The 20,469-nt window shown below is 29.8% G+C and overlaps 2 protein-coding genes and 1 non-coding gene across 4 annotated transcripts; 1 reads left to right on the top strand and 2 right to left on the bottom strand.

Moving 5' to 3' along the window:
* Nucleotides 1-12,347: 12,347 nt before the first annotated feature.
* On the bottom strand, nt 12,348-14,924 carry LOC113849048 (50S ribosomal protein L34, chloroplastic). Of its 2 annotated transcripts, XM_027478627.1 has the most exons (3): nt 14,714-14,924; nt 13,378-13,629; nt 12,348-12,984 (listed from the first exon to the last, which is right to left on the bottom strand). In XM_027478627.1, the coding sequence occupies exons 1-2, from the start codon at nt 14,907-14,909 to the stop codon at nt 13,379-13,381; spliced, it is 447 nt and encodes a 148-aa protein (XP_027334428.1). In that variant the 5' UTR covers nt 14,910-14,924; the 3' UTR covers nt 12,348-12,984; nt 13,378. The 2 variants fall into 2 exon arrangements, with proteins under 2 accessions (XP_027334428.1, XP_027334418.1); XM_027478617.1 differs by lacking the exon at nt 12,348-12,984 and having other exon boundaries at nt 13,135-13,629; nt 14,714-14,916.
* Nucleotides 14,925-15,014: 90 nt separating this feature from the next.
* TRNAA-UGC lies at nt 15,015-15,087 on the top strand. Its single transcript has one exon. It is a non-coding gene; the product is annotated as a tRNA-Ala (tRNA).
* A 2,662-nt stretch (nt 15,088-17,749) lies between these two features.
* Nucleotides 17,750-18,673, bottom strand: LOC113852095 (F-box/kelch-repeat protein At1g57790-like). Its single transcript, XM_027482349.1, has one exon. It carries the CDS (start codon nt 18,671-18,673, stop codon nt 17,750-17,752), a length of 924 nt encoding a protein of 307 aa, XP_027338150.1.
* Nucleotides 18,674-20,469: the final 1,796 nt, after the last annotated feature.

The following is a 20,469-nucleotide window of genomic DNA, read 5'->3' as shown; positions in this document are numbered from 1 at the left end:
TCCCCGTGAGTGTATATTGCAAGAGGTATAATTTTCAACCAATGAGACGCAATCATCAATTAACTTGAAATAATAAAAGTAATTTTAAGTTGTTAAATATAATTAAAACATGTGTATAAACTCGTTTAAATTATATTTAAAAAAGCTATAGATTTTTTAATTAAAAGATATAAAATTTAATTTTTCAACAATAGAAAACTAAGTCTGAAGTTATTTTGCAACCCTGCGTATAAAACTGCTTCATGCGCATAGATGAGATGTCAACATCGTATCACCTCGGTCAGAGGTTGATTTAGATGTAGAACTCGACTGAAGAATAGATGAAGGGTTTCGGGTTAAACTCAATGAAGATAAGATATCTTTTCAAATAGGAAAAAAAACTCAAGCAAATCACTTACCTCAGAGCAGGTTTATCCTTGAACGAGCACTTGGCACTTCCAAAAGTGTTGATAAGTAATGCCGATTTGTTTGCATGGTCGGTCTCTGATATGCCAGGCATAGATCTCAATTTCTTATTGCATCATTTATTAGTCTACAAGGGGGTCAAACCGATCGCCTAGAAAAATAGGAAGATAGGTAGTAATAGAGCACGAGCAATTCAAGAAGAGACTAACAAATTATTACAAATCGACTTTATCCGAGAAGTTCAATATTGCACATGGTTGGCTAATGTTGTCATGGTAAAAAAGGCGAGTGGAAAGTGAAGGATGTGTACCGATTTCACTGATTTGAATAAAGCATGTCCAAATGATGCTTATCATCTTCCCAACATTGATGCCTTGGTTGATGGAGCTGCTGGCATAAGATATTCAGTTTTTTATATGCATATTCCGGTTACAACCAAATTCGAATGTACCCCCCATATGAGAAGAAGACGGCCTTTATCACAGAATCAGCTAACTATTGTTACAAAGTTATGCCCTTCAGTCTTAAAAATGCAAGAGCAACATATCAAAGGTTGATGGATAAGATTTTTGTAAGATAAATAGGGAGGTGTGTGGAGGTGTACGTCGATGATATGGTAATTAAATCCATTTCTATCAACAGTCGTGTCCAACATTTAATTGAAGTATTCGGTGAAGCAAGACGACATGAGTTACGATTTAATCCTGAGAAATGTTCATTTGGAGGTAGTCGGAGGAAAATTTTTAGAATTCATGCTTTCAGAGCGAGGCACTGAGGCAAATCCAGATAAGTGTCAATCTATAATTAATATGACGAGTCCTCGAAATGTAAAAGAGGTACAACGGCTAGCTGGCCGAATAGTTGCACTATCTCGTTTTTTGCCTGCAATGGCAGAAATATCTCAGCCTTTCATTGACCTCCTCAAAAAATCCTAAAAATTCACCTGGACGAATGAATGTGAAGCAACTTTTGTCTAGTACAAAAACATGTTGGCAACCCTCCTATCTTAACAAAGCCAAGAGAAGGACAAGAGATGGTCATCTATTTAGCCGTATCACACAAAGCTATCAGTTCGGTGTTATTACATGAACAACCCAAGCAGGTCCCGGTATATTTTATTAGCAGAACGTTACAGGATGCCAAAACTCGATATCAATTTATGGAGAAAGTAGTATTGGTATTAGTGCACACAGCGCAGTGGCTAAGACATTATTTTCAGAGTCATAAGGTGGTGGTACACATCGATTGTCCAATTGCAAAAATTTTACGCAAACCTGAATTAGCAGGACGGTTAATGACATGGACGATCAAGTTATCCTAGTATGATATTCGTTTTGAAACCCGAAAACCCCTTAGGGCTCAAGTACTGACAGACTTTGTCAACGAATTCACCAATCATACGCAGGCTATTACCAACATGTGGAAATTATATGTAGACGGATCATCAAACCTTCGCAGTTGTGGAGCTGGAGTTATCCTAGAAGGGCCAAACACAGTTGTACTTGAACAATCTATACGTTTAGGATTTAAGGCATCCAATAATCAATCCGAGTACGAGGCGTTGCTCGTCGGCCTTCGGTTACCAAAAGAAATTAGGATCAGGCGCATCACATGTTGGAGCGACTCTCAAGTTATGGCCGAACAAATTAACAGCACATACCAGATAAAAGATCCGGTCATGTTACAATACTATCAGGAATTTAAACAAATAGAAGGTGAGTTCGATGAAGTAAGAATCTGGCACACACCGAGAACACAGAATGAACAGGCTGATAGGCTCGCTAAACTAGCTAGTCAGAGGAAACCCAGCCAGCTTCAAAGTATGATCCAACAAGAAATTCATAAGTCGAGCATTATGAGGCAAGAATGCATAGAAATAAAAGACATGCCTCAAAATTAGATGACAGTAATCGTACAATACCTCGTCAAAAATAAACTTCCTGACAATCCTGCCCAAGCTAAAAAGATAAGAGTACATGCAGCCAAATACACCCTTCTCGACAAAGAATTGTACAAGAGAGGGATTTCAACTCCCATGTTGAAATGTCTAGATGAAAACCAGGCTAATTATGTGATGAGGGAGATACATGAAGGTATTTGCAATATCTACTCAGGGGGCGAACAATGGTAGTAAAAGTATTGAGACCCAGATACTATTGGCCGACCTTGTCCAAAAATTGTGAGCTTTTCGTCAAAAAATGTATCCCTTGTCAATAACATGGTCCGTATATACATTAGCATGCCGACATCCTTCATCCAATTACCTCTCATTGGCCCTTTGTCATTTAGGGAATGGACCTACTAGGACCCTTCCCTTTGGCTAAAGGACAGTGCAAATTTTTTATCGTCGCTATTGATTATTTTACTAAATAGATTGAAGCAGAGCCGCTTGCTAATGGTCTACAATTAACAGATCAGTGCTTTAACGAATTTCTAGAAGAATTACATATTAAGCACTGAGTCACTTCTGTCGAACATCCTCAAACTAATGGACAAGTTGAGGCAGCAAGTAAGGTCATCTTACATGAACTTAAAAGAAGATTGGGTTCGGTAAAAGGTGAATGGGCAGAAAAATTACCCAACATTTTATATGCTTATCGGTGTACTCCCCAAACAACCACAAAGGAAACACCTTTTTGGTTAACATATGGTACTGACGCCATGGTCCTGGTTGAAATTGGAGAATCATCTTTTCAGAGGCAACACTTTGATGAACACTCTAATGATGAATCCTTAGATGTTAAATTCAAAACTTAAACCAAGAAGTTTCAGGATGGAGACTTGGTATGGAGAGCCACGGGGAAGTCATATGAGACTGACGAGAAGGGAAGCTTGCAACCAACTGGGATGGACCTTTTCAGGTAACAGTCTGCCTCAATAATGGATCATACAAACTAGAAAAACTCGAAAGGAAAGCTATACTGAGGACCTGGAATGTGTCACACCTTAAACATTATTTTAGTTAAAGCTTATGTAAATCAGCGTACTCTTTTCCTCGTTCAGGTTTTGTCCCCTTAAAAAAAAAGTGAAAAGGGATTTTCCTGAGAAGGTTTTTAATGAGGCACTTCGTTAGTAAAATTACCTTTCTACAAAGTATTCGGCTATTATGCATTTTCACTTATTCCCTCCTGAGTACCTCACTCAGTTAAGGATGAATCAATTAAATTATTCCCTCCCAAATACCCCACTCGGTTAAGGATGAATCAATTAAATTGTTCCCTCCCGAGTACCTTACTCAGTTAAGGATGAATCAATTAAATTATTTCCTCCCGAGCACCCCACTCGGTTAAGGATGAATCAATTAAATTGTTCCCTCTCGAGTACACCACTCAGTTAAGGATGAATCAATTAAATTAGTCTCTCTCAAGTTTTTTACTTGGCCAAGAATGAATCAATTACAGTTATTCCCTTCCGAACACCCCACTTGGTTAAGGATGAGTCAAATTATTCCCTCCCGAGAACCCCTCTCGATTAAGGATGAATTAAACTACTCTCGAATACCCTACTCAATTAAAATTGAATTATACTAAGTACCCATTACGACCAATTACGATTAAATCTTGGTTCACGACATAAAGATAAAGGAAATGAATAAGGTATAACATAATAAAATGACAAACATGTAAGGGCGTCTTCGGCATCAGCGCGACTTTGACAGGGTGCCTCGATGTTAGGTTTTACCTCTTCTTCCACTTCATCAAAAGGTAGAAACTTCCCACTAAAGAAATCCCTAGTTAGATTGAAGCGAAAGTCGGCAGGGACTTGTCAAAATTCAAAAGCTTGCCGCATGGCATGATTAAAGTCGGCCTCATGCTCGACAACTATTTTGTCGTTGCATTCGGCAACAAACGCTCTCATCTTAACATCAGCTTTGTGCCTTTCCCTTGCCACGACTTCATCCAACTCCTCGGTGTTCCTCAACCGAGGTCCCTCCAGGAGCTCATTGCCTCAAACCTCGGCAATAGTTGACACCAAGTCCCCGTTGAGCCATTATACCTACAGTGGAAACAAGAAGTCAAATCAATATAATCTGGTGTCCAAGTTATGAACCAAAAGCATGAGACATACCATCCATATCCAAGTGAGGTTAGAGAGACTTCAGTAAAAGTATAAAGGCTCGAACACGAAGCTCCGTAAGAAGAGACTTCAAATATTCCAAAGCTGATAACATTTCCTCAAGAAATATGTCATACTGACAAGGTAACCAGGTCCAGTGAAAAGGGAAAAGAGGTTTGTTTTCATTATAAAAAAAAATATTTTCTACTAATAGGGTGCACGGTTACTTTGAAGTAACCGATTTTAAAACCTTTAAATGATGAAGTATAAGGCTTAAAAAGTGGCAGTTCGGTTATTAAAGATACCTATCTCGCTTTGTCTGAAGGACAGGTACAGAAAAAATGAAGAAATAAACCTACACTAGGCTCTATATAGTGAAATTTATACAAAATCCTAAATACCTGCATCGCCGCCCACCCATTCAGATGAAGTTGTGTCGTTGGCGCAACAATCAAAACACTCAACACACCCATTTGAAAATCGTCAAAAGGAAGTCTTACACTTAATTCCCTAAACATATATATACTCATATACAAAGAAGGTGTCAACCATCTCAATATCATCCCTCTAAAAACACCAGCTCGGGGTTACCAGAGTCATCCCCTCGGCAAACATTAATAGTTATCGGATAAAGGTCTGAAGCCTCCCATAATGATATCACAATGATTTACGAAGGCTTGAAGTTGTTTATTTTGTTAAAAATGAGAGAAGTATATAGCCACTTCACTATTTACCAACTCATATCCAAGAATTGTACAAAGCAGAAACGTAGGCCTTTCTCTTGGGGGCTAGCATTTGGTAACGACTCGCTTGACTCAAAACCATCGTGGCAAGCGTCAGATGATTTGGTATTGTCTTCAAGTTTCCTAGCAGTTATGTTCGGCTCATTCACAACATCATTCGGCCGCGAAGAAACCTCTTCAAACCTTTCAATCTCACCGAGGTCCCCAACCTCAAAAGGAGTAGTTAGCCTTGCTAGATCTGGCAATGAATCCTTCCACTCGATGGAATAGGTCATAAGAAGAACAAGAAAAGAAAGTAAGGGTAAAATAAAACAAGCGTAATTTCAAGAAATTCTCAAGAAGAAGAAAAAAAGCTTCTAAACAATATAAGCACAATATACCTCTCGATTTAGAGCAGAAAATGTATATGATACCTAGACTACCACATATTTATAGAGCATATGGTTTCAGGCAGATGAAGAGTCACACCTTCTTTCAACCATTAGATCTTTTTTAGATTAACGATTCAGAACACACAAACTTTCGTTTCAGAGCACGAACCACGAGAAAACCCTAAATTTTAGAGAGATTTAAAATGTACTTAAAATAGCGGTATACTCGGCCTTAACACCAGAAAAAAGAACCCGAATACCTATTCGGCTGAACACCACCGTATTTTTAAAACTGAACACCTTATCGGTAAAATTGATCATATCAGTCACTTAAAAGAAGAGTTATGGTGCCGACAAGGTCAACAAACCTTATTAAACCCTTGCGTCGTACCTCCTCAGGCTTGGGGGGCTAGTGTACTAGACAAGGCACCACTCGGCCATTATAGCAGATAAAGGAATTCGAGTACCCCTTCGACACAAGGATGAACACCCTGTTAGATTATGATAAATTAGACATGGGTGCAGATTAAGGAAAATAATAATTAATTATGTATCTAAACATAAGGAATAGGGCTGACTCATAAAGTCCATTAACCCAAAATACTGTCTATAAAAGGAAAAAAGAAGTACAAGTAAAGGGTTAACTTTCGAATATCTAATAGTATTTACTGTATAAACTGACATCTGACTTTACTATCAGAGTGCCTTTTGCAGGTACACCTCCCACGCGTTATACAGGGAGAAGTCAGAGGTATTTGCAAGGAAATCATCTTGCTTCAGAGGAGAAGAATTTCTAGAAGATCTGTGTATCCTTAGTAGGAATTTTTTATTTTTACATTTTTATTTTTAAAAAATATAAAATAATTAACATGCCACCAGCAGATAAGAACTATATCAGTTAGTAAAAAAAAAATCACATTTTTTAATTATAATTTTAAATTTTGCACCAAACTGATAAAAAAAAAAAAAAAAACCACGGATAGCTGTCCAAAAGTTTCTTCCTAGACTGGCTCATATGCTTTTCGAATACGCTGCTTGCTTTCATCAATGAAAGTATTCGATAATTATTATAATTATTATTTTTGCTCAAATTTGTGTCGATTTAAATTAATATTATTGCAGATTTTTTAATGAATAGATATTTCTTTTTAGCTCATCTTACAATTTTAACTTCGCTGAAATAAATTTTTCTGACACATTAGTAAATTAAATACCATTGAGAACTAATAAAAGATAAAAGATTGGTACAAATATTCTTTTATCTTTTGTTGTTGTTGACTTACAGATATTTGGGCGAATTGTCTCATGCAGCAAGAGACTCAGAGAGCGACGGTATTAAAACGAATAAAATTAAAGTTTTATTTGAAAAAAAAATTGACATTTAATATTATTGTAAATTATTAAAATAAATTTTGATTTTATTTAAAATACGTAAAAATTTGAACATACTTTACAGATGGCCTTTTTCTAATTTAAATGCCAAACAAAATGAGAGAGTAAAACAATCAATTTATTGAGCATACATTGCAAAATAAATGGAGAAATACAAGGCCCTGCAAGGAAGGTCAACCAAAAAACATTAAAAATCCAGAAAAAGGAATATTAGACACCAAACGTGTAATGCGCCACACATTAAGACCCGTTTTGACACGATTCGTGGAAGCATCATAGGACAAGGATCATTTGTCATAATCACAAACACATATAATATATATTTCCACTTTTTTTTATCACATTACAATTTGACATTGGAATTAAAAAATAAATTTGATATTAGCGTTTTTGTTATTTTTTATGGCTGTTACTACTTTTTATTATTTTTTTAAAATTAAGGATTTAATTTATCAAAATAATTAACATTATCTTAAACTTTAAAAGTGATAAGTAAAGATTTTATTAAAAACATAACAAATAAAAAAGGAATACAACTTTATTTGTAAAAATACTAACAATGTATATTGTTGGATAAATATGAGTTTTTTTTATTCAATTAATCTTACATGGTTTTTTTAAATAATAAAAAATTGTTAAAAATATAAAAGTGTACTAATAAAAAAATTTCTATAACATTGTAGTCTTTCTTTCTGGATTGGCTCATAAGCTTATGGAATAAGTGAATTGTTTTTATCAAAGAAATAATAAATAATTTTCTGGTGACTTTTGTTTTTTAAATAAGATAACATCCATTATTACCTTTTAAATTAATTAATAAGAAGTTTGATCATTTTCACTAATTGAAAAACACAAGAAATAAATTATCATAATTATAACAAAATTCTGAAATCGAACTCTATAATCAATGTAATGAACTAGTATTAGAAGAATGAATTGAATGAGCAGGATAAACGGCAGGAATTGAAGGGCAAAATAAGTAAGAGATTAAAAATGTAGAAAACTGAATAGAAGACCACAATAAATTGCTAAGGTGTAATTGGCTTGATCGCCGGATAATTGAGTTTCATGGATATCAATAATCGTAACACATCCGTCACACTAACATGTCTTTTCGCTTTCAAAATTATAAATCTGCTTTTTTTATTTTAATAATATATTTTTACAAATTATTTTCTTAATTAGTATACATATAAAATTATTTTTTTAAAACCTTTTTTCATGTTACAGACTTTATTGCGTCTTTATGAATGTTATTTTTTAAAAAAAAATTAAAATAAGCATAGTATATTTTAAAATAATGCTATGAAATTTTTAAAAATAACAGCGTCTTCACTTGTGAAGTGAGACTAGTACTTTTAAATCTGAAATGATATTTTATGAAATATTGACACGTGATATAAATTTTTAAAAGTATTTAAGATTATGAATTAGAAAAAATAAGATTAAGAATTATAATAATTTATTTTTTATTGCAGTATTAATTGTTAGTAAAAAAATTAGTTGTAATAAATTTAGTTGACATATTTTCATAAAAATTTAAAATAAATTTATAATTGATTGAGCTATTAAAATTAAAAATTTTACAAACAAGATTACCAATTTAAAAAATAAAATTAGAAATTTTAAGAATTTAATTTTAATTATAGTATTAATTTTTAGTAAAAAAAATTAGTTGTAATAAATTTAATTGACATTAGTGTGCATAAAAATTGAAATTAAATTTATAATTATTTGACTTATTAAAATTAATAATTTTAAAAAAATATTAGATAATATAAAATATTTATTTTCATTTTAGCATTAATTATCACTAAAAATAATCTTAAATATTTTAAAATTTATGTGACATATCAACAATTCACAAAGTTTCAGATCCGATGATATTACTTTCACTCTAAAAGTGGAAATATTAGTCTCAATAACAGAGATGTTTGCTCTTTACATGTTGCGTGTCCTTGCCATTTGATAGGCAAATAAGGTCTTAGAAAAATAATTTTATATGTATTTTAATTAGAAAATTATTAAAAAACAAGTCTCAATTCACTTTTTTGTGTATTATTTATATGTTTTATTAAGATACTTATTAAATAATTATTAAATAATAGTTTTTATTTATAAGTAATTAATGAATAATTTGAATGTGATATTACCAAAAAAAAAAACTTATTTTAGATATTAGAAGAGTAATTAATGTCACGTAATTTGACAAGAATTAATAATAATGACACATTAATGCGTAACAGCATAATTTGGACCCAAAAATAATATATAACTCTTAAGTATTTTCGATATTGCAATTAATTGCTTTGAGCATTTGTACAACTAATAAAGGTAGTCGACCAAAACAATATCCTTACTAGAAATTAATTCCTATCTTACCTACAACTTTAATTCTTAGAACATTCTTTGAAACTTCAAAGTCAACACATTTTAAGTTATTGAACAAAAACATTCTGGCAAATTTTAGATGCCCGCATTAATTAAGTCAACATATCAGAGTAGAATTTAGTTTTGACATATCCAAATTAACCTTAAATAAGTTAAGTACTCCTTTCTTTTTTATAAGAATTTTTTAACTAAATTATAAATATTAAAAATATATTACATGTAGTTAATATATTAATTTTTGAAAAAAAAATTACAACATTTCAAGTTTATTTTTAATTAAAATTTATATTATATTAATTATTAAAAATTAAAATGATTCAATAATAAAGAATAAAGATGCAGGAGTTATAATTTTAAATTTAAATTGAACAAAGAATAAAGATGTAAAAAAGAATAAAAAAAAAGGTTTTATTTTAATCGGTATCAAAGGTCGGGCTTTTATATTGTTTAATAAATTTAGTATCTCATATAATAAATGTCAAAACCAATGTTATGAATAAGACACTTGGAAGTTGTTTAAAGAAACTAGTATATTTTAAAAGGTAGAAACTTAACTCAACACTAACACCGATGCATCTCTCTACCTTAACTTTTAAAACATTTTATTTTACTATTATTTTAAAATTAAAACAAAAAAATAAATATTTATTTATTTATTATTTTTAGATTAAAATGAATAAGAGAAAAAATATTAAATTTTTTTAATCAATGAAACAAAAGTAATTTTACATAATATTTGATGGAATAGAAAACATGCCTATAACTTTTAAGAACACTTGTAAATCAATTATTATATTTTAACACTCAATGTTTTTTACATTTATTCATTACGTTCTTTGTCCTACCTTTTTTTATATGGCATATTGAACTTTTATTTTTTTTATCTTTTTTCTTCACCCATTTTATTTTTCACACTCCATTTTAAGGGTGTTAATAGATCATTTCCCTTTGTAAATGGAATGGGTAGAGACATTAATATTTTTTACAAACACAAAATCGTATTAGTAGAAGATGATAAGTGGGAGTGAAGACGGGATCCACAACCTCTGCAATGGTGTGAACATGATCTTGGAGTCTGCTTCTTAACAAAATTTGTCTTGCTTAAAAAAATAATGCTTAATAATGTATAAAACTCTCCTAAGCAAGACAGAATAAGACTTTAAGATATTTTCACTTAAATAAAATTATATTTTCTTAAACATATCTTAAGTAAAATTATATTTGCTTAAATGCGTTTTAAGTAAAAATAATTAATCTTAAGCAAATTTAGAATTAAAAATCATTGATTTAAATTTTGTAATCTGCTTTAACAAACTCATATATACTTAAGCAAAATAGAATTCGCTTAAGACATATCAAACAAATTTAATTAATTTTAAATAAATTTAGAATAGAGAACAGTATCATTCACTTAAGCAAAAATTAATTTATTTAAGCGAAAATGATTTACTTGAGCCAACTTGGCTAAAATGCACCAAATTAAAATTTACTTAACAAAAATTTATTTGCTTAAGAGAATAATGCAAAAAATATTATTATTATGCAATAATAGACAAAATGCAAAATTGAGCTAAATACATTTAATAATATAGTGTTTTAGCTTACATTTTATATAAAAAATAACTTGATAAATATATATTTAATAAAAAAATAAAAGAAATTTTAATAGTTGCATAATCAATTTTGATCAAGAATTAAATCATTAATATCATGAAATTGTCTCTACAAAATAATTAGAAAGAGAATTAAGAAAATATTAATACGTTTTTCTCTCATTATTCATAAATGCAAATACAATCGTTCATGTCAAGATTCTTTCCAAACAGCAAAATGTTAGTGAATTAATAATTGAATTCAATTATTAAAACTTTGTTTAAAAGTTTAATGGAAGAGGAAAAAAAAATTTGTGAGAAGAAAAGAAAGGAAGACAAGGAGGATAAATATTTTCCTTATTTAGATATTTAACACCGAAAAGGGAGGATAACAAAAAGTTTAATATATAAATGCTATTATTATTTTTTATATTTTTTTATTCATATATTTTTCTTATCTTTTTTAAAAAAATAAATATTTTTTTCTCTCTAAACATTAATATATTTTAAATTTCTATTTTTATTTTTATAAGTTTCTAAAAATTTTCACTCTAAAAAAAATATTTTTTGAAATATATATATACACACACATACATATATTATTTTCTTTCTATTCTAACTGTAAACCACGTTAAATATTTAATCTACCAAATAAATATATATATGATAAACCTCATTGTGTGAATTACTAAAATCTCCAAGATGAGAAAACTTTAAAAAAAATAAACTTAAGAATTACTAATATTTACACAAAAAATACTTGATAAATACATATTTAATTAAGAAACAAAAGAAATTTTAATAATTGCATAATCAATTTTGATCAAGAATTTAACTATTAGTATCATAAAGTTGTCCCAACAAAATAATTAAGAAGAGAATTGAAAAAATATTAATATGTTTTTCTCTTATTATTCATAAATGCAAATTTAATCCTTCATGTCAAGATTCTTTCCAAACAGTAAAGTGTTAGTAAATTGATAATTGAATTCAATTGTTTAAAGCTTTGTTTGAAAGTTTAAAGAAAAAAAAAATTGAAAGAAAGGAGGAGAAAAAAAAGTAAATATTTATTTAAATATTTAATACTGAAAGAAAAAAGTAACAAATAGTTTAACATATAAATAATATTATTACTTTTTTATATTTTTTATTTATATGTTATTTTATCTTTTTTTTAAAAAATAATTTTTAATTATTTATTTCTATTTTTTATAATTTTTAAAACAATTCTTACTCTAGATCGTGGTATATATATATATATATATATATATATTAGTCTAACTCTCTCGTGCTAAATATTTAATCTAACAAATAAAAATATAAATAAATAAAAATTACTAAAATTTTCAAAATGAGAAAATTTAAGAAAACAAATTTAAGAGAGTTTTGGGAATTTAAAAAAAAACTCTAACCCTTCCTCTCATATTGAATTAATTTCCAAACAAGAGGTCATAATCACTAATCCTTTGTTTTTCCTTCTGTCCTCAACATGAAATCCAAAAGCTTAAGAATAATACTCATTATTCTCATGCTAATAAGTAACAAATTGCTATCCTTGTTAAATGCCTATAACACGCATACATACAAGTGTCAAATACTTGTATAAATCAATACCTGGCAAAAGCAAACTAGTGTGTCTTACCTTCATAGTGACAAACCATTTTACCAGTTATTGAAAGCTAAGACTTAATTGGATTTCATAAGATACTGAATCTAAAACAAGGTTGTACCTTAAACTATATTCTATGATCAAGTTAAAACAAGGTTGTACCTTAAACTATATTCTACGATCAAGTTAAAACAAGGTTGTACCTTAAACATCAACACACCCAAAAAATAAGGCTTAAACATTCCACTTAAAAAACTGTTCCACTACTTTTACACGATAAGCAAAAGAAGAACACAAGAGAGAAAATCTCATTTTTGAATGACTTGAATGTTGATTATCCTGTCTATAGCACCCAACAATGTGAAAGGGGAATTTGACGATGTTCACAACAGGTAATGTCGCAACTAATGTCAATATAAGTTCAGCTGTAAACAAAACAAAAGGAGGCTTAAAATGTATGACTAAAGAAGAAATATCAATCACCGAAATACACAATTTTGTTTTTCAAAACAAGAAACCACAATCAAAAGAAAATTTATCAGTGGTTACCATAGAATACATGCAAAACGAATTATATTGTTGGTCATTCCATCAAGTCTAGTTTGATATTTGTTTTACACCAAACATCTTCATAGCAAGTATATAAATAACGTAGCAAGAGTTATAGATGACAAAGACAGAAGGTAAGCATAAAAAATAATAAATTATTAAATCAACAGCAAACAAAAGACCACTGTTAGGAAAAAATAAACGACAAGCTTGAAATGCAGACAACAGGAATCAATACATTTACCCACTGAAATAGAATAGATTTAAACCTTATTTGCCACTATTTGGGTGGGACTTGGTGCAAAGGACTTTCCGTCCCTTGGCACGTCGTCGCTTAAGGACAGCTCTTCCACCTGGTGTGCTCATCCGTTTGCGGAAACCATGGGTGCGAGCCAATGATTTTCTTGATCTGCTTCTCTTAGTCTGACAAAGAGCAGCCTTGCCTGCCCTCACAACCAAGCCACAACCTTTTCCCCTTCTCACCCCAATATTAGATGTCAAGTCCAATCCAAGTGACAAGCCTTAACAGTGAAAAATTAGTTGAGAACAAGTCAAGCTAAGTTTGAACAAGAAGTTTATTTATATCCATGCAGATTAAACAAATGCACCAAACAATTCAAAGCTAAACAGTCAGTATTAGTAAATTGTTAAGAGCTCTGGTCTTTTCTCTTTCTCTTTGTCAAGTTATTCATTCAGAAGTTTTCTTGGCCAAATATGTTATTGTTTGAGTTTCCTAATTTCCTCAATGATGTTCATCAAAGGATGTCATTGAAGTATTCCTAACTGACACATGTTATTGGTGTCATTGGAATCTCTTCTCCATCCTAACCTACCAAAATCCTTTACTTTGAGCCAGGAGGACCAAGGAATTCAACATCCATATTAGTACACCAGCCAACACAACAACGAAGTTCTGGAACGAATTATGGTATGGATAATACAAAGTAGTACAAATACCAGATCACAATCCTAAATCCTTAGAGAAAGAAGAACAAGGATTTTCATCACAACAAATAAAAGCATTGCTGCACTCATTCAGCATCTTAAAAAATGCAATTGAGGGATATTAGTATTATAAGTAAAACTGGTTCTCCTCAATTGAATGAATAAACCAAATGTAGCCATGAATCAAGCGGCAAGCTCAAATGGATCTACTCCACTTAGGCTCAATTTTCACACTTCAGAGACGCCTCTAATTGCAATTTTCCGCAGACCAAAATGTCGAAAAGAAGGCGAGCATTTTAAATTTTTAATGTTATTATAAATAATAAGAACAAAACCAGCATGAAAATAACGTTGCTAGTTAGCTATATAATTAATATATGCACTTGCTTTCAGAAGAGAATTCCATCCACTTACAATCCAACCTCATTGTTTCATCAGTAAGTAGCAGTATCAACTCCTATTTGGTTTAAATTGAAAAAGAGAGAGAGAGAGAGAGATAAATTTCTTTCACAACCCAGAAAGAAATTTCATTGACAAAATTTAACCCCGCTCAAGTTAAATTCAAAATAACCCATTTTGCATAACCGGTAAACAACCACATGAAAAAGGGCAAGTACTCGCACGATAAAATCGGAAAAAGGAAATGAAAGTGAGAAGTACCTGAAACAGAGGAAGGGAAAGAGAGGGAAGAAGGAGATGAGAGGAAGGAGCAATGGAGGAGGGGAGAGCGAGCGTTAGAGCCTCTACGGGAAACATTGAAAGAGAGTGAAGATGATGTGGAGACAGTGAGAATCAGAGAAGCAGAGTAGGTGGGTGCTCGCATGGCTATGCAAGGAGATAGCGATAACGAAGCCATTGTCCCTTCTTCCTTCTCCCTGTGTGTTTCGGTAGCTTAATAAGGATAAGGTCATGTTTTATTACCTTTTTCATATAATAAAATATTAATCCAATCTACAGAGCTGGGGATGTAGCTCAAATGGTAGAGCGCTCGCTTTGCATGCGAGAGGTACAGGGTTCGATCCCCTGCATCTCCAATAAATTTTTGTAGTTAATTTAATAATTATTATTTAAATTTTAAGAAATTTTTAAATACATTTAAAAGTGTGATCCGTTATTAAAATATACATGATGATTTTATAAATTTTTTAGTTAATTTTATAATTATTATATTTTAAATAATTTATTTTGTTAAGTAATCCACTACATTATATGTGTATTTTAAATATATTTTTAAATATGATCTTTTATAAGTATACATCAAGATTTTATAAATTTTTGTAGATAATTTCATAATTATATATTATATTTTAAAATAAGTTTTATTTTTATAAAAATATTTACTTAATTACTAAACTTAAATCAAATTAACTTATTGATAGTCTAATTAAGTTAGTTTGAATCGATATATATATATATATATATATATATATATATATATATATAAATAAAAAGTTTAAATACCTTTTAACTGGCTAACTTCAAAAAACTACCTCAGTTTAAATACTTTGCATATTCAACCCAACCCATTTCACTAGTAATCTTAATGACCCAATTCAGTGTTCGAGTATTGGGAATCAAGCCTTGCAACTCAATAACCATTTCCACAACCTCTTTCAACCTCTCAATCTCAGCAAAACTCCTCACCATACACTGAACCACTTCATGTGCTTTCTCTGAATTCCCATTCCCAATGAGAGACGTTGCACACACAATGTAAAGACGCATGAAATGTCAGAAACTTGGAGTACCCAATTGCCTAATTGAAGAAGCTCAGAGCCACCATTGAACCAGCTTCACCTGCAAGCGAAGCAACAATGGTAACAGCTTGCTCGTGGGTCAAGGAATCAACATCAACGTCAAGGTGGAGTCTTGGAGAAGAAACTCTCATGTGGGCATGCTGATAGTATGAATCACACACCAACGAGCATGGGTCGGTCCAGTCCTCCATTGTTAAATCTTAGACGTGTAGTTGTATAATTTCTTGAGTTTTATTAAGTGTTGTATCAAAATCAATCAAAAGCACAATTGCCTGACTCGCACAGAAAATTTAGTATATTAAATATAGATTAAATTGAAAATAAATATTAAAAAATTATTATATAAAATTTAAGTTATGATAAAAATGCAATGAAATTATAATATTTAAATAGTTAATGATTTAAAATTAGAATCAAATTAATAACCAACTTTGATTTGGCGTAGTATATAAGAGATTAAAATTTAATTTGATATATCTATTATAATGTCTTTTTCACATATTATTTCGAACATAACATTTTATGCAAAGTATTTATAATTGTGTCACTCACTATTACATAATTATTTACAACTTTCTTTAATATTAACAATTATAATATGACTCAACATAAAAGTAATTATTTTTTATTTTTAGTTACATCATAGTAAATATGGAGAACTAGAATTATTTATAATTTTTTTAATGTTAACAATTAGAATATACCTCAACATTAAAGTAATTATCTCTTACTTTTAGTTACATCACAATGGATATAAAGAGCTAAAATGTTAATTGTATTGTTGGCTCAATTCGTAAAATGATAAATAATGTTAAAAACATTATTAACTACCTCTGTTTGTATGAACAAGAACAACAATCTCATGCCACTATAAATTTATTGAATTCATCCTTTATATTGATTAGAGCACTTGAAGGAACAAAAAATGACTTAAAAGTTTATTGACATATATGACAATACTCATGTTGAACTTGTAGTTATGTTTAAAGAATCTAAATATTAAAATAAGTTAAAATCTAAATATTAAAAATATTCTCACAAAATGAATGTTATAAATTTTGTTATGAAAATTATTTTTTCTTTTTCACAAATATACTAATCTTATTTAAGACATAGAAGAGTAATTGAGAAGCTTTTTTAAGTAAGCTAAGAACCTTAGACTGTGGAGAATGACATAATGTAATTTTTTTTTCCTTTTTTTTTTGTTTCTTTGTTGTTATTTTTCTACCATAAAAATCAACAGCCAACACTTATACTAATACTAATAGGTGAAAAATATAATAGCATAAATAAAAAAAATAAAAAAACTTTCTCCGTGTATACTAATACTCTTAAAACTTTTACTTTTTCTATAAAAAGATTGTAAACAGAACAAACCAACTTTGTTGTTAAGAAAAACAAAATGAACTTCAGTTCGAAGATCTTGGATCAGTGTGATTTGCGGAGGTAGTTCGATAGATTTTCCTAATCTTAGTAGTTCACTGTATCGACTTTCCTGCACTTTCTAGAATTTATTTCGAAGCTGTGGAAAATATTGCAACGAACTTGTGGTAACTGTTAAATTATAGAATGGATAAGAAAAAATGTGAGAGATATTTATTGTGATAAAAAAATAAAGAATAAATATAAAGGAAATTGAGTACAAAAATATATTTATTGTCTAGTTATCGACGTTGGAAAATATAATAGAAATCTGAAATTTTAATTTAATTTCTAGGCGAGATTGGTGTTCCAGCTCTAACTTTAACCAACAGTATTTCCCATGTTTCTCAAGCATAAGAGAAACGACAAAAAAAAAACAAAACAAAGTCTCACTCATTCAGTTACCGAAAAAAAACAAAACTCAACATAACACAAAGTCTCATAAAAATTGGATAGCTTTCGCCAGGCTCATTCGAGACAAGCCGTACTCAAATTATTCATCAACAAAACTAACGAGTTACCATTTTTGGTCTGGATGTACGTGATATCTTGGTCGAATCCATATCCCTTTGAGGTCACGACTTTGAGATGCTGCTGTTGCCTCAGCTGTTGCCTCAATGCTTTCGCTCTGAATTATTTCCTTATATCCACACCTTTCCGATGGAGCCTGCGTCCCACATATAGAAATTGAAACATCTTCCTCTAACCCCAGTTTTCTCTTTATATCCTTCTTTCCAAAATAGTCTTTACGTACACGATAATTCAACACACCAACGGTAGAAGCACGCGGTTTTGTAACTATACGATAAGTGTTCCATTCTTTGGTTTTAGCAGCATCAAATGTAAGCAAGATATCGAACCCGTCCAAAAAGTGAAATTTCTCTTCATAAAATATAGCAGCTCTAATTGTTTCAAGTACATCGCTATGATAAGTGTGCTTACCCCATTCATTGTCTCCCCTACAAAGCACAAACAGTTCCAAATCACGCTCATGACTGCGACTAATCACAGCAACAGTGCAATCTTGAGAAGTGGGAGCAGATGAAAACGCCGCAACATGATTCGTTAATTCTGTGAAAGGACAATTTGGAAGCTCTATTTTTGCTCTTGAAAAAGGACAAAAGAAGAACATCGAACCTTGGCAGAACAGAAGCAACCATCCATCGTAGGATGCGAGGCATGTTGCTCCTTCAAGTTCCGGAATGCTGATACTGTAGACTTTATCTCCATTATTCAATAGAGAACACTGAGAACCTTCTCCTCCTCCGTAAGTAAGAAACCAAAGATCAGATTCACGAGATTTGTCTTGCGGCGACGTTTTCGAAGAAGCAATGTTCCAGTCACGGCAAACACCACGAAAGCTTAAAAAATCAATCAGTTCTAGATCTCTAGCTATTCGTGACAGCAAATCATAAGGCAGATTTGACCATTGTGATTCCATTGTCATTTTGAATTTGGTTGAATCAACCTCTGCAAATTAGACGCCTTGGCTTCATAAACCTTGTGGAATAGGGTTTTTCTATTCGATAGGGTAGAGTAAAATAGGGTTTAAGTTTCCCTTTTAAAGACAGATTTTGATTTTCAAAACAGTAAAATAAAAAATCTTAACTGATCAAGTTATCTGATCAGGCTTAAAAATTTATTTTTTAAAATAAGAAAGCTCCACAACTTAAACATGTTTCAAAGTTGTATTTTTATTTTGATTATATATGAAAACAAATTATAACATCTTCTCTTTGCACTTTTTTTTTTTTCAAAATTTCTTTGTCAAATGTTATTTTTCTCATTTATTCTTAAAATCAGATTTTAAAAATTAGTTAATAAAACAATTTTGAAAAATAAAATAAAATCAAGCGCACCAACCAACAGCACATAATGACCTAGTACTAGTTTTGGAAAAGACATAGATGTTTAATCTACTTTAAAGTTTTTATCATCGACTCAATATATAAGTACGTACTTGTATGCGTTTCGTTTATAATATGAATACTTTCAAATCAGCTTATTTAAAATATAATTATATTCATAAAATTTTACAATAGAATTTATTAATATAAATCATTAATATTTAATTTTAAATTACGATAATAAGGAAAGTGAAAAAGGTCATTATAATTAAAAATATATTTTTTTAAGAAAGTTTAAATAATTGAAAGATTATTTTGAATATTTTTTTTATTTTTTATATAAAAATATTTATTTAACAGTTTTTATTTTGATTTTATTAAAAAATTTGTTTGATATTGTTTGTTATTTTCAATTTAACTTTATATGAAAAAATTATTAAAGTAATATTTTATTCTTAAAATGTATTAAAAAAAATCTTAAAATAATCATAAAATTTGTCAACCACGTAATTTGATTTCTCCTAAAAATCTGAAATTTTGTTTCAAAGAGTCAAGTTGATTGTTTCAGCGTTGTTGAAGGAACTGACTCTAAAAAGGAAAATTTTAATACTTTATTTAACTGATATTATAAATCATAGATCATAACTATCTACACTTAACAAAAAAAAAATTACAAAAGTTTGAAGTGTTAATTCGTGAAAAAAAAACTAATTTTTTAAAGTATAATTTTTTAAAAGTAATTAAAAAATTAAAATAAATAAATAAAGAATAATTTAAATATTATTTATTATATTAAAATTAGCCGTGACAACTTTAAAGATGTAACATTTTAAAAACATTCTTGTGAATATTCAAATTTTGTTTAAAAATTTTTATATTTTATTTTTATAAAAAATAAGAATAAAATATTTTAAGAATATTAAAGTTTTTTTTAACAGAATGAAAAAAATTCAAATTTTAAAATTAGAAAAAGAAATATTATATATAATTAAATTCATAAATCAATACTTGCTTTATATATAAAAAAAATTAAAAATTTTGAACTTTTGTACAAACCCAAAAAACAAGAATGATACCAATAAAAAAGGAATAAAGAAACCATTGAAAAGGGAGGATGAGGCTAAAACTTTGAGAGTGTATATTTTGAGGGGAGAAAAAAAAGAAGTGGAGGAGATTAAAAAAGAAGAGTTCAAGAACTGCATATAAATCATTTTATGAAATTTTTATATATATTCAAGCACATATATGCCATGTAAGTTTCATATAATAAAACATTTTTTTCTTAGTCATTCCTAACTTTCTAAATACACCATTATGAAATCTAACTATTTCCCACCGTTCTTGATTATGATAGTTTATTCTCTTAACTCATGTACAAACAAAATAAATC

This window comes from Abrus precatorius, unplaced genomic scaffold, assembly GCF_003935025.1.
Source record: "Abrus precatorius isolate BTA unplaced genomic scaffold, Abrus_2018 Scaffold10, whole genome shotgun sequence".
NCBI lineage: Eukaryota > Viridiplantae > Streptophyta > Magnoliopsida > Fabales > Fabaceae > Abrus > Abrus precatorius.
This window is presented reverse-complemented; position numbering and strand designations above follow the sequence as displayed.